The sequence below is a fragment of the Brassica napus genome, chromosome C2, assembly GCF_020379485.1.
Source record: "Brassica napus cultivar Da-Ae chromosome C2, Da-Ae, whole genome shotgun sequence".
NCBI lineage: Eukaryota > Viridiplantae > Streptophyta > Magnoliopsida > Brassicales > Brassicaceae > Brassica > Brassica napus.
Genome location: NC_063445.1, coordinates 3206618 through 3221510, shown reverse-complemented (window position 1 = coordinate 3221510; position 14893 = coordinate 3206618). Strand labels below are relative to the sequence as shown.

General features: G+C 36.9%; 1 protein-coding gene and 1 pseudogene across 2 annotated transcripts; both read left to right on the top strand.

The window, feature by feature from the left end:
- Positions 1-5089: 5089 nt before the first annotated feature.
- Positions 5090-9393, top strand: LOC125581296 (AP2-like ethylene-responsive transcription factor BBM2). 2 transcript variants are annotated; one of them, XM_048746434.1, is made up of 9 exons: positions 5603-5863; positions 6303-6720; positions 6924-7006; positions 7114-7122; positions 7222-7310; positions 7452-7525; positions 7676-7726; positions 7808-7884; positions 8007-9384. In XM_048746434.1, exons 1-9 carry the CDS (start codon positions 5635-5637, stop codon positions 8684-8686), a joined length of 1710 nt encoding a protein of 569 aa, XP_048602391.1. In that variant the 5' UTR covers positions 5603-5634; the 3' UTR covers positions 8687-9384. The 2 variants fall into 2 exon arrangements, with proteins under 2 accessions (XP_048602390.1, XP_048602391.1); XM_048746433.1 differs by lacking the exon at positions 7114-7122 and having other exon boundaries at positions 5090-5863; positions 8007-9393.
- Positions 9394-9466: 73 nt separating this feature from the next.
- On the top strand, positions 9467-14648 carry LOC106354414 (annotated as a pseudogene).
- The last annotated feature ends 245 nt before the right edge of the window (positions 14649-14893 follow it).

Below are 14893 nucleotides of genomic sequence, written 5' to 3'. Positions count from 1 at the left end.
ATTTTATATAGGGGTAATTGACTTCCAATTTGGGTAAGCCCATTATTTTTTTTTTTTCCTAACTTACTACTATCCGTGTTTCCAAACAGTACTATTTTTTTAACTACTATCCATATTGCCAAACAATCTCAATGTGTACTTCAACTTTTAATAATATAGATAATTTGAGATTTTTCCCCACTAACATTTGGGCTTAGTTTTACAATTTAAAAGTATTGGGGATTTTTTTGCGAAAACAAAAGATCTTTCCTCGGCAATTATTCGGATCTTGACTGTAGACCCAACCGTAGCTACTCTAGTGGACCAGGATCTGACCTTAAAGGCAATCATTTTTTGGGCTTTTGAGTTACCCATAGTTATATTTTGCAGTTTTTAATGAAAATAATAATGGTGCTACTTGAAGATTTTTATTTAGCTTTTAAGTTGGGGTTCAAAAAAAAAAAAAAAAAAGCTTTTTAAGTTGGGTTCTTGACTTATATTTAGTTGTCACAAATGAGGATTCCTCTGAAAACCAAAATTCAACTAAAGAATGCCATATTAAGAAGTGAATCCTTAACGTTATGTTTCATCATAAAGAATTCAACTTTCTGTAAAAAAAAGGAGTTCCAATCATAACCTTGCCTTATGTATGCGCACGCCAATTTAACATTCGGTCAATTATGAAAAATCTGAACGATAGAAGGATTTTTCTTTTCCAAGATATATATATAATAAATTAGATACGGAAAGTAAAAGTATTCTAAAAGAAAATGAGATGTGTCAGTCATGCAAAAAATGAATGGTTGTGATGTAGAGTGGAAAACACAAGAACTCCCCGATTTGATCCAAAAAAAAAAGAACTCCCCGCTTTAACCGGGGAAAGGCTGTTCTTGTATAAAAAATGAAAAGTGAAATGGTTGATTTATTGTCTTGATAAAAAATATAAAATAGAGCATAAATATTAATAATATGACAATGACACTGTTGGTGCAATTGCAATGTGCTAATGTTATGGGTTTTCGTACGCCGAAGGCAGACGTTTGCAGACCCTTATCATTTCACACATTCGTCTTTACATTACAGAAGATAAAATATTGTGTAATATATGAGAGATTCCTTATATAGAAGGTCTAAATATGAAAGCACTATAAACCCTAATTTCAATCAACAAGACTCTTTTGATTTAAAATGTTAATCAACAGAAACGATATTTTGATTTAACTAAACATGTGTATATTAGACCAAAAAAATGAATAAAGTATTAAAATACTTCTGAATGAGCATGTATGTTGCTACTGTTAATGTGTATATTATAGTAAACATGTGCATGCAAATGCCACAATGAATGGGTGCAAAGTAAAAGTTTAGGGTGGAGGAATGGTAGAACAGCAGCACTGCAGCAGTTGCATTTATACTGACAAATACCTCAAACTCATCCATCTGATTTTTCAATACTATTTTCCTCTTCTTTTACCACTCTTCCTCATTTCTTTTTCTACCTACATACAGTTTTATTATTTTTGGCCACACGCTCTTGTCAGTTGTAGATATCTTGATCGACAGGTGTTTCCATTTGTTTTCAGATGGATTCTACAAGTCTTTTCTCACATCAATAAGTTAGCCCCAACACATTAATTTCCCTTTTTTGAAAAAAACACTGCTTAAAACTAATTCCTTTGTTTGGCTTTGACAAGTAATAATGGTTTTACACAAAACTCTGATCATGATATAGCTAAACCCTCATCCGTCTTTTTTTTTTTTTTATAACGTCTGCTTTATCATTAATGAAACTGAGGAGTTTACATAATCTTCATGAAGAAGATTAGTTATGAAACATGGAACATAATAATAAAATCGATAAGAATCATCATTAAGGCTTCGGTGAGTAGCTAGCTTATCCGCTACTTTATTTGCTTCTCGCCCAATCCATTGGTACAGAACTCCTTCAAATCTTCTTTCCCACCATTTGATATCTCTTATCCAGTTGTAAAGACCAAAGTGCTTACGTTGATAGTTGAGAAGTTGTATAGCTTTTAGACTGTCTCCTTCAATAATAATACGTCTATACCCTTTGCTCCAGCAATATTGCATTGACATGAGGATTGCTTGTAGTTCTCCTTCTAATGCAGTACTCACTCTCTTCCCTTTTGCTTGAACAGCTCCTCTGTAGCAACCATTTGCATCTCGCAAAATCCATCCACTATTACTCGGTGTATGATCATTTATAAAAGATCCATCTACATTACATTTCATCCAATTCTCAGCTGGTTGTTTCCATCTGTGTTTTCTTGGCACACGAATAGGTATGTTGTGTCTTGGTAATTCCTCTTGCACCATCTCGACTTCCTTCCATTCATTTGCATCAGCCTTTGCATACTTGATCACATTCTGCCAATGGTATCCTTTTTGTTGAAAAATCATTTGGTTTCTGCTCTTCCATAAACGCCATAGAATCCACCATGGTAAATCCTGTAGATGGGATAGCCGCACTGAAGTTGAGCATTGTAAACATGCTTCAATCTTTTCCTCAAAAGTAGTTGTTGTACTTGTGATGATCATGTTAGAGATACCAGAGGCTCTCCAAACACATTGAGCATAAGGACAATTAAAGAACAAATGGTGTTCTGTTTCATCCTCGAGTCCACATCTACGACATAGTGCTTGTTGAGTAACATGTCTTCTTTTTAGGTTCTCCCCAGTAGGCAAACTTTTTGACAACATCTTCCACACAAAATGTTTGATCTTGGATGGAACTTTCGTTTTCCAGATTCTTTGTTTTTGAGTAACATTACCGAAGGTAGGGAGTATTAGATTTTGCTGAGGCAAATGAGTAGCGAGCCAATATCCTGATTTGACTGTATACAAACCATCTTCATTGTAATGCCACCCCATAAGATCTTGTTGTGCGTGTGGGCTGATTTTTAGTCTCAGTATACGTTCCACATCTTCATGTACTACATCTTCACGCAATTTGCTTACATCCCATTCATTCCTTCCAACTACAAAGAAATCTCGAACTTTACAGTCTGTTACACTACTGTTGTCTAGCGCTCTTGGAGGTCTTGGAAGATGATCTGGAATCCAGGGATCCGTCCACATATTAGCATGCGAACCATCTCCTATCACATACTTCATCCCTTTTGTAACTAGTTCCTTTCCATATAATATTGATTTCCACGCATAGGAAGCTTTTGTCTTCTGGACTGCTTCAAGAATGGTACAGTCCGGAAAATATCTAACCTTTAGTATTCTCGCCATAAGACATGAAGGATGTTGCAAGATTCTCCAAACTTGTTTTCCCAAAAGCGCTTGATTAAAAGTTTCCAAATCTCTGAAGCCCAATCCACCTTCACGTTTAGGAACACAAACTCGCTTCCATGAGTACCAATGCATACCTTTCCTATCTCCTTTACCCCACCAGAACTTAGCCAATAGATTATTGATGAGTTCACAAACCTCTTTTGGTAACCTAAAGACATTCATAGAGTAAATAGGTAATGCCAAAGCTATAGACTTTAATAATACCTCTTTACCCCCAGGAGATAAATGCTTTTGTTTCCAGCTTTGAGTCACTGATTTAACTTTCTCAATTATATAAGCAAACATTTCGCCTTTCTTACTTCCAAACTGCTCTGGTAGCCCCAAATATTTGCCTATACCACCTTCATTATGGATGCCGAGTAGATTCCTCATTTGAGTCTTGGTATGAGCTTGAACTTTGCTTCCAAACAGAATAGAAGACTTACTCAAGTTGATCGATTGACCAGATACTTCCTCATACAACTTGAAAATGGATTTAAGTTTCAGAGCTGCTCTTCTATTTGCTAAAGAGAAAAATAAAGAATCATCAGCAAACAAAAGATGATTCACTGGAGGAGCCTGATTGGCAATCTTTATACCCAATAAAAATCGATTAGCCATTGCTTGATTCATCATATGTGAGAGGACCTCAGCACATAAGATAAAAAGGTAACCCTCATCCGTCTTTCATTTTTACGTTTTACCATTATTAATACGTGGATGCAGTGAAATCTTATCTAAACAAAAATAACGCACATGCAATGCTATTAGCAAAACAACACAAAACACACACATGCAATGAAGTTAATTAGTTTTATCGTGGATGATAAATATGTTTGCAACCGAACCAATTATATTTCTTTTATTTTTTTAGTATTGTCCCTTCATCAAAACATAAAGTAAATGAATAACGTTTTGAGTTGAAATCAGAAAAAGTTAAACCGTATATCGAAAGTGTAATTAAGAACCTTTAAATTCGTATAATTTCACTAATTGAGTGGATATGTTGAAATAATTGAGTACCAAAGGCCTCGGGGTTATTACAGATATGAACAAATTATAAGAGAAATAATAGTATGGTTTTGCAGGTACGAGGCAATTCTCGAACGTGTGTTGGTGGTGTGTTAGATATCGCAAGCATAATAATGGAGGAAAGTGAAATAAATTATAAAATAGACAAAGAGGATCCATTGAATCGTATCTTACCAAATAAAGTCCAAAACTTTTAAATTTGTCTAAACATTCGAAAGATTATAAACACATGCACATGCTCACTATCTTTTCATTGATCCATGTGTATACCCTATTTTTGCCTCCCTAATTACCCTAATTTCCCTAAATCATTTTTAAATTCGATATTAATCGGATAAGCTCAACTACTTTACAACTATCGCTTTAGGATGTACATCTCTAGCATCCCCTACTAGTCATTCACCTCTATGTAATTATGCTAGTTTTAAGTATTACATTTATTTACTTTTTGCGTTTACAATGTTATTATAGTTGGACTGTTGGAGGACGGAATTATATGTGTTTTGAAACTTTTGGGACGTTTTAATTGGCTGAACAACAGCCACTGGAAACTTATTCGTTTCTGTTATATGTGTAAGTTTGTTCTTATATACTACATATATTTCAAATAGCTATTAAAAGTAACATCAACAAAAAAATGTGTATTGCATTTTTAAAAATGATTAGTAGCTGAGATATGACATCTTGTATGATCAAGATCACCTGTGAAGCTAACATGTCTATCTTTAGAGGAACGTATGTTTCGTTAAACAGGGATCTATGTAATTCAAATATCAGCTCGCTCGGCCATAGGTTCACATATACACATGTCTCCACCAGACACAGCATCGTTGGTCTTAGTTCGACAGCTAGCGAGTTTTGGATTTTACTATTGGTCCTCGTGTTACTCTTTTTATATTTTTGTCACAAACGACACGAATCTCATTAAAACGGAGATTTGATTTGAAAGGGTTTTTTCATTTTTGACTGATTAATTAAAATGTCATTAACCAAACTTGATAGGAGTACTATTTAATAGATTAGGCAGTTAATTATTTACTAGTTACTACCCCTACCCTTCAAACCGACCAATACATCTCCACATTTTCAAGTAAATGTTTTTTTTTTTAATTTTCTGAATTTAATTTCAAAATTCGTTTATATAATTGCGCATAATACGTCGCCTCGGAAGAAATGAAACATTATGTTTTTGACTTTTCTTCTTCTTCTTCTCTCTTCATTAAGACCAAAACCTTTTTCTCTTCGTCTTCATGCATGAACCCTAACTAAGTTCTTCTTCTCTAATCTCTCACAAGAAACCTTTTAGATCACCTTACGAACTCGATGAATAATAACTGGCTAGGTTTTTCTCTCTCTCCTTCTGACCAAAATATCCATCGTACGGGGGTCGTCGACTCTTCCACCGCCACAACAGCCGTAGATGTCACGGGGGAGTATTGTTACGATATGACTGCTGCCTCTGATGAGTCTTCAGCTGTTCGAACATCGTTTCCTTCTCCCTTTGGTGTCGTCCTCGATGCCTTCACCAGAGACAACAATAGTCACTCCCGAGGTTATTGTTTTAGAATTACTTATTTATTTTATTTGTTTTTGTCAAATTTTCTCCTTCTTCCAATGCATAGAACAAAAACCAAGACTCACGCACGCACGTAGCCCTATTTTGTTTTGTCTTTTTTTTTCGTTTTCGTTTTCTTTTCGGGCTTGTTTATTGATTTCATTTCTTTTCAGAATATCCATGTGTGGGGTTTGATGTTTGTTCATTTCTCATGAAATTAAAAGTTTGTCAATCATACATAAATACGAATTGATATTATATATTTTCTCATTTATTTAGTATCATAATATATACATATACAATTTAATTTTGTATCTTTTTTTGTTCTTACAATGAAGGAGAGAATGAACACCATTTCGTATATTATAGAACGGTGATGAAATCCAGTTCAACAAACCATTGATTAGTTACGGAATTCTTTGTTTTTTTTATATAGATTGGGACATCAATGGTGGTGCATGCAATAACATCCACAGTAATGACCAAAATGAACCAAAGCTTGAGAATTTCTTCGGCCGCACCACCACGATTTACAACAACAGCGAAAATGGTGGAGATGGAAATGGTGGTTGTGGAGGAGGAGACGGTGCTGGTGGCTCATTAGGCCTTTCGATGATTAAGACATGGCTGACGAATCAGCCGGTGTCTAATGTGGATCATCAAGAGAATAATGGGAATGCCGCAAGAGGCTTGTCACTCTCTATGAACTCATCTACTACTTGTGATAGCAACAAGTACAACAATAGGAATAATGTTGTTCAAGAGAAGACCAATGTTGATAGCGTTGATGCTACACCTAAGAAAACTATTGAGAGTTTTGGACAAAGGACGTCTATATATCGCGGTGTTACAAGGTTCTCTTCCTTTATTTAATTTTGGATGTCTAAAATGTCGTTTGAACCGTGATTTTCTCGGAAAAGATTGGGGTATTTAATGGATCGGTTGAGAGAGTGCTACGGAATGTTCCTTGATATATATGGGCTCATATAGAATATTAATGAATATATATATATATTGGTATGCTCCATGATGAAATATGTTTGTATTAAATGTTCAGGCATCGGTGGACAGGAAGATATGAGGCACATTTGTGGGATAATAGTTGCAAAAGAGAAGGCCAAGCTCGCAAAGGAAGACAAGGTAATAATATTTAATTTATGATTTGTCATTTTTCATACACCATTTACTTTCCAACTAATCTAGGTTTTTTTTTCATGGGTGTTCTAACCTGATGGTTCTCTACTCAGTTTATTTGGGTAAGTATAAGTTGAACAAAGCTATGAATAAATAATAATGTACTTATAATCCAAGTAAATCTGTAGTCTAATTCATTTTTAATCTGATCATGCATGCAGGAGGTTATGACAAAGAAGAGAAAGCAGCTAGGGCGTATGATTTAGCCGCACTCAAGTATTGGGGAACTACCACTACTACTAATTTCCCTGTAAGTCAATTTAATCAATATTACAACACCTCAGAATTTCAAGCCAATTTTGTTCTTTTTTTTCCGGTCTGTTTAGGCTTATAAAGCCATTATCTTATTATTAATTTTTATGTTTAGTATTTGGTTTGATATCATATGCAGATAACTGAATATGAGAAAGAGGTAGAAGATATGAACCACATGACGCGGCAAGAGTATGTTGCCTCTCTGCGCAGGTACATAATGAACCGCTGTATTTATTGCTTATGGCATCTATTATATATTCTAGAAACCCATCACCCTCACGCGTACATTCTTTTAATACTTCGTTATTCATGTCTAATAATTAGTATGCATCTATATATAATACACATTTAAATATGCAGGAAAAGTAGTGGTTTCTCTCGTGGAGCATCGATTTATCGAGGAGTAACAAGGTAATCGACATAATTGATAACATATACAATATTTAAAGCCTTTTTGTTTGATGAAAAATATTCTCCCAATGGGTACGATAGGCATCACCAACATGGAAGATGGCAAGCTAGGATCGGAAGAGTCGCCGGTAACAAAGACCTCTACTTGGGAACTTTTGGTAAATTTAATTAAACTTTTTAAAACAAAATTTGTAAGCAATCAAATATATCAATAGATAATAACTAAATACTATATAATATATACTTGAAGTTTACATATGATATGATATGACATATGCAGGCACACAAGAAGAGGCTGCAGAGGCATACGACATTGCTGCCATCAAATTTAGAGGATTAACCGCAGTGACTAACTTCGAAATGAGCAGATACAACGTTAAAGCAATCCTCGACAGCCCGAGCCTTCCTATTGGTAGCTCTGCGAAACGTCTCAAGGAAGTTAACCATCCGGTTCCTAGTATGATGATCAATAATAACGTTTCAGAGAGTGAAAATGATGCTAGCGGCTGGCAAAACGCTGCGGTTCAGCATCATCATGGAATAGATTTGAGCTTATTACAGCAACATCAAGAGAGGTACAATAATTATTACAATGGAGGGAGTGCTAGGGCTTATTTTAAAGAAGAGGAAGATCAGCACCATTTCTTGAGCAACTCGCCGAGCCTCATGGCTAATATCGATCAGCATAGTTCTGCTTCGGGTGATATGGTTACTGTTTATGGAAATGTCGGTGGTTATGGTGGTCATCAAGGACTTGCAATCCCGGTTGGAACATCTCTTAACTGCGATACCTTGGCCGCTGCTGAGATTGCTTACGACGCAAGAAACCATTATTATTTTGCTCAGCAACAGCAAGGAGGAGGTTTTCCTGTGGGAATTTCGAATAATGTTGGCTCTAATATGTACTTTAATGGGGAAGGTGGTGGAGAAGGGGCGTTTACAGTTTGGAACAACACTTAGGAAAATAGTTAAAGATCTTTAATTAATGTTTGCTTTGTGTGTTGTTAACAGTTCGATTCTGTTCTATTTCTTGGTAAGCTTCGTGTGACATTTTATTAGTTTCGATTTAATTGGATAAATTTTATAAAGTATGATCACATTTTTTTTTATTTTTAATCTACCATTGGAACCATATGTTTATATTCTTTTAGAGCATGTATGTTTAGGGAAGATAAAAAATACAAAGAGGCTCTCAAATTCTGATTTGTGCACGTTGGTAACTAATTCCACATGCTCGATTCTTCTCCTACTCTACTCTTTTTGTTTTGCTTGACCAGTGACCAACATGAAGCAGGATTTATATTCTGAAGTAATGAAGGATGGTCAGGGCCCCTTCTGTTTCCCTCTGTCAGGCCCAAACGGACCAATTAGAGCCCATCAGTTTTCCCATGGGCTTGTATGCAGAAAACTCATATATAGGCAGGGAACCTAACTTGGCTTGCACTCTCCCCTCACCAAATCTTCCAACTAATTTTAATTTTTTTTTAAAAAATACAAGTACATACATATCTCTCTTTTGTTGTTGGCATCTTTTATAAAAAATCAGAATAACCATATATATTTTCAGTGTAATCAATAAGTGGGAAAGCGATTAGGACAGTAAAATGATAAGAGACTTTTAAGAAGAAGCGGTGAAGCTTGAGAAAACCGCGACCTTTAAAAGAAGACATGTTAGCTAGCTGATGGATGTGAGACTTGAGTTTGTTGCATGAAAACAATATTAAAAAAAAAAGACGAAAGCTTAGCTTGAAGGCAATGGAGACTATGCAACAAACTACGTACCATACAGAAAGAGAAACTTAAAAAGGGTTTCATCATCTTCACTGATAAAAGAAAACTTGTTCCCTCATATACTGAATGTCCTAGCTTCGGTTTTGTCCTCTCTCACTGCCGCTGATATGGAAGCCAGCGCCGGTCTTGTTGCCGGTTCGCATAACCGTAACGAGCTTGTTGTCATTCACAACCACGAAGAGGTAACTCATAGTCTGATATTAGTTTTTAGTTTTTACAATACAATTAACCCATTTTAAGTAATTATAGTTTTTAAAAATATCATATCTTGTGATTCACAAACGCTAAATTAAGGTAAGATCATCAAAACAAGCAAGAACATGTAATTAGTCGATATATTTGGGATTAGTTAAGGATTATATGATTACTGTAACAATTAAAGATTACGTTATATACTTGCAAATGATTTTGTTGATATATACTTTTCATGGAACTGAACATTTAATTTTTATTAATAATTACAGCCGAAGCCTCTGAAGAATCTGGATGGACAATTCTGTGAGATATGTGGAGATCAGATTGGGTTAACAGTGGAAGGAGACCTGTTCGTAGCTTGCAACGAGTGTGGTTTTCCAGCGTGCAGGCCATGCTACGAGTACGAGAGAAGAGAAGGGACACAGAACTGTCCTCAGTGCAAGACTCGTTACAAGCGTCTCAGAGGAAGCCCAAGAGTGGAAGGAGATGAGGATGAAGAGGATATTGATGATATTGAGCACGAGTTTAATATCGATGATGAACATAACAAGCAGAATCATTCTGCTGAGTCCATGCTCTATGGGAAAATGAGCTATGGAAGAGGTCCTGATGATGATGAGAACGGGAGATTCCCACCTGTTATAGCCGGTGGCCATAGTAGACATGTACAGAGAAAATATGCTTTACATAATTTTTTTAAAAAATATATAAGATCAACTTTGTATAATTTTTTTAATATCTTTGGGATTTTCTGCAGGTAAGTGGAGAGTTCCCAGCTGGAGGAGAGCATGGGCTTCATAAGCGTGTTCACCCATATCCATCTTCTGAAGCTGGTGAGCCTCTCTGCTCATTGTCCTCTATAACTAGTAGTAGAAGAAAGACTAAATGATGTTGTTAACCATATACTTAGATACTCATAATATGTGTGTTTTAAGGTCACTTATCATGCAAAAATAACAAAGGTATGAAGCATGTCAGCTAGGTATTGAACTAGTTTGGTAGTAGATAAGGACATATTTTTATAAACAAGGACTTTAAGCTCTTACCAAAATTAATCACCAGAGCCTTGTTTGAGAAAGAGCTGCTTCTGTAATGAAACTAACTACAAGAAAATGAAGTAGAGGTTTCTAACAACTCAATAGGGACATAGTTTCATACACAAGGACTTTAGGCTCTTATTACATTGTTATAAAAGCACATGAAGTAGATGTTTCTAACAACACTTTTCTTCTTCTTTTGGTAGGGAGTGAGAGATGGGATGATAAGAAGGAGGGAGGATGGCGAGAAAGAATGGATGACTGGAAGCTCCAGCAAGGGAATCTTGGTCCAGAACCAGATGATGATCCTGACATGGGACTGTAATGTCTCCACACACATGTGTTTAACACTTCAGTTTTGTATGATTCATGCTTACAGTCTTTTGGATATTTTTTGGAAATGGCTTGCAGGATAGACGAGGCAAGGCAGCCACTCTCGCGGAAAGTTCCCATAGCATCAAGCAAGATCAATCCATATAGGATGGTCATAGTTGCTAGGCTTGTGATTCTAGCAGTTTTTCTACGTTATAGACTCTTGAACCCTGTGCATGATGCTCTGGGGTTATGGCTAACCTCTGTGATCTGTGAAATATGGTTTGCCGTCTCTTGGATTCTTGATCAGTTCCCCAAGTGGTTCCCTATTGATCGTGAGACCTATCTAGACCGTCTCTCCCTCAGGTTAAAGTCCACACATTCTCAAGTTGAAGCCTTAAAATCTAATCCCTCCGTTTTATTTTATATATTGTTTAAGAAAATTTCTTAGCTTGTTAAGAAAATCATTCCATTATATCCCTAATTAGTATTGAGTTAAATGAATAAAGATAAAATTGGAAAACAATCAAACATGCATTGAAAACATAAAACTACACTTGTAATGACAGAGAGTATGAAGTTGGTTTATGGATACAACATTTTGTTTTTGTTTGTATAGGTACGAGAGAGAAGGTGAACCAAACATGCTTGCCCCTGTAGATGTCTTTGTAAGTACAGTGGATCCTATGAAGGAGCCTCCCTTAGTCACATCCAACACCGTCCTATCAATCTTGGCCATGGACTACCCTGTTGAGAAAATCTCCTGCTACGTCTCTGACGATGGTGCTTCAATGCTCACATTCGACTCTCTAGCAGAAACAGCCGAGTTTGCAAGAAAATGGGTTCCCTTCTGCAAGAAATTCTCCATAGAGCCACGTGCTCCGGAGATGTACTTCACGTTGAAAATTGATTATCTCAAGGATAAAGTCCAGCCAACGTTCGTTAAAGAACGTAGAGCCATGAAGGTAAGTGTAATATCACTTGAGTTCAAGTTATATCACCACTCAATAACTAAGGCTTGGTTTCTTGCAGAGAGAGTATGAGGAGTTCAAGGTGAGGATCAATGCTCTTGTGGCTAAAGCCTCAAAGGTTCCTCTAGAAGGTTGGATCATGCCAGATGGAACACCATGGCCAGGGAACAACACTAAAGACCATCCCGGTATGATCCAAGTCTTCCTCGGCAGCAACGGTGGATTTGATGTTGAAGGCCACGAGCTCCCTCGCCTTGTGTATGTGTCACGTGAGAAGAGGCCTGGTTTCCAGCACCACAAGAAAGCTGGTGCCATGAACGCTCTGGTTAGAGTAGCGGGAGTACTCACAAATGCACCTTTCATGCTGAACTTGGACTGTGATCACTACGTTAACAACTGCAAGGCCGTGAGGGAAGCAATGTGTTTTTTGATGGATCCTCAGATTGGAAAGAAGGTTTGCTACGTGCAGTTCCCTCAAAGGTTCGATGGTATTGACAGGCATGATCGTTACGCCAACAGAAACACTGTCTTCTTTGATGTAAGACACAATCTGGTCTAAGAGATATAGATATAATCGGTTTCTTACCCTCTTGTGTGTTGTGACAGATCAATATGAAAGCTCTAGATGGAATCCAAGGTCCAGTTTACGTTGGTACTGGTTGTGTTTTCAAACGACAAGCTCTGTATGGTTATGAACCACCAAAGGGTCCTAAACGTCCTAAGATGATAAGCTGTGGTTGTTGTCCTTGTTTTGGTCGCCGGAGAAAGTCCAAGCATGAGTCTAATGGCGACATAGCAGGTGGTAAAACTATATATCCCAAATAATCTTGAAGTAGGTTTAGTGTATTTGATAAGTGTTTGTTTTGGCAGGAGCAGAGGGTGACAAGGAGCATTTGATGTCTGAGATGAACTTTGAGCAAAAGTTTGGGCAATCATCCATCTTTGTAACCTCAACTTTGATGGAAGATGGTGGTGTTCCTCCATCATCAAGTCCTGCAGTGCTACTTAAAGAGGCTATTCATGTCATAAGCTGTGGTTATGAAGACAAGACTGAGTGGGGAACTGAGGTAACTATACTGAACCGTAAGGCCGATCCTGAGATTTTGGGAACTGTAGACGGTTTAATAAAAAATTTAAAAATTGTTTTCACAAATATGGGATTTTTGTTTATATAATTTATTTCAATATTTCATTTGGTTTTGTCCAGGTCCTGTCTAACAATTGTAACAAAGTTTTATGTTTTTTTTTTTTTTTTACACAAAGTTTTATGTTTTCTTTGGAAATGCAGCTGGGTTGGATCTATGGCTCAATAACTGAGGATATTTTGACTGGTTTCAAGATGCATTGCCGTGGCTGGAGATCTATTTACTGCATGCCTAAGAGAGCTGCATTCAAAGGCTCAGCTCCTATTAATCTATCTGACAGGTTAAACCAGGTTTTGCGTTGGGCACTAGGTTCCGTTGAAATCTTTTTCAGCCGGCATAGTCCTCTTTGGTACGGCTACAAAGGAGGCAAACTCAAATGGCTTGAGCGTTTTGCTTACGCCAACACAACTATCTACCCCTTCACATCTATTCCACTCCTTGCCTACTGTATTCTTCCAGCTATCTGTCTCCTTACCGACAAGTTCATCATGCCACCGGTTGGTATACTACTCCATCTGTTTCATATTAAGTATCGTTGTAGAACAATTTTTTTATAAAATAAGTGTTGTTTTAGTAAATAATGGCAAAGCTAAACATTTAACTCTTTTCTTAATTAGCATGAACAAATCTAGCTAGAACCACATCTAATTTGAAACGGAGGAAGTATTTGATAAAAACGTTTTAGAAAGCTGCTGTCACTTTGCTAACTAACTGTTTTTCTTCAGATAAGCACATTTGCTAGTCTCTTCTTCATTGCATTGTTTGGTTCCATCATTGCAACGGGGATCTTGGAGCTGAGATGGAGTGGAGTGAGCATTGAGGAATGGTGGAGAAACGAGCAGTTCTGGGTCATTGGAGGAATCTCAGCTCATCTCTTTGCGGTTGTCCAAGGGCTCCTCAAGATCTTAGCAGGCATTGACACAAACTTCACAGTCACGTCAAAGGCAACGGATGACGACGACTTCGGAGAGCTTTACGCTTTCAAATGGACAACTCTGCTTATCCCTCCGACAACGGTCTTGATCATAAACATTGTGGGGGTTGTTGCAGGCATCTCGGATGCTATCAACAATGGGTATCAGTCTTGGGGACCTCTGTTTGGTAAACTCTTCTTCTCATTTTGGGTCATTGTTCATCTCTACCCGTTCCTGAAAGGTTTGATGGGGAGGCAGAACAGAACGCCGACGATTGTGGTGATATGGTCGATTTTGTTGGCTTCTATCTTCTCTTTGCTTTGGGTGAGGATTGATCCTTTTGTGATGAAGACTAAAGGACCTGACACTTCCATGTGTGGCATCAACTGCTGAAGCAAAAAAAAAAAAAAAAAAAAATTCTGAAACTTCTATGTACTATGGTCCAGAGAGTTTTCACTTGTCTTTTTGGATTTGAATTATTAAACTTTAGTTGCTCTGAAACCACACAAAACTTGAATGCAAGCTTTAATATAGATAGCCTGAGACTTTTCTTCTTCTTTTAAACTGTGGAAACACATACAACAAGAGACTGAACAAACTCATATCTCATAACACCTTCAAGCTGAATATCATTTGGTACCATTAAGAAAAGAATTGATTTGCCTGAGTTTGTTTAGCAAAAGTCTCACTCTCATTCTTTTGAACCACCAAGGATCCACTGTGATAGAAGAGTCAAGTATGGCTCAGTCTGAGAGAATATGCTCAAGACTGGTAACTGCTTATAATCAGTTAAAAAGTTTCT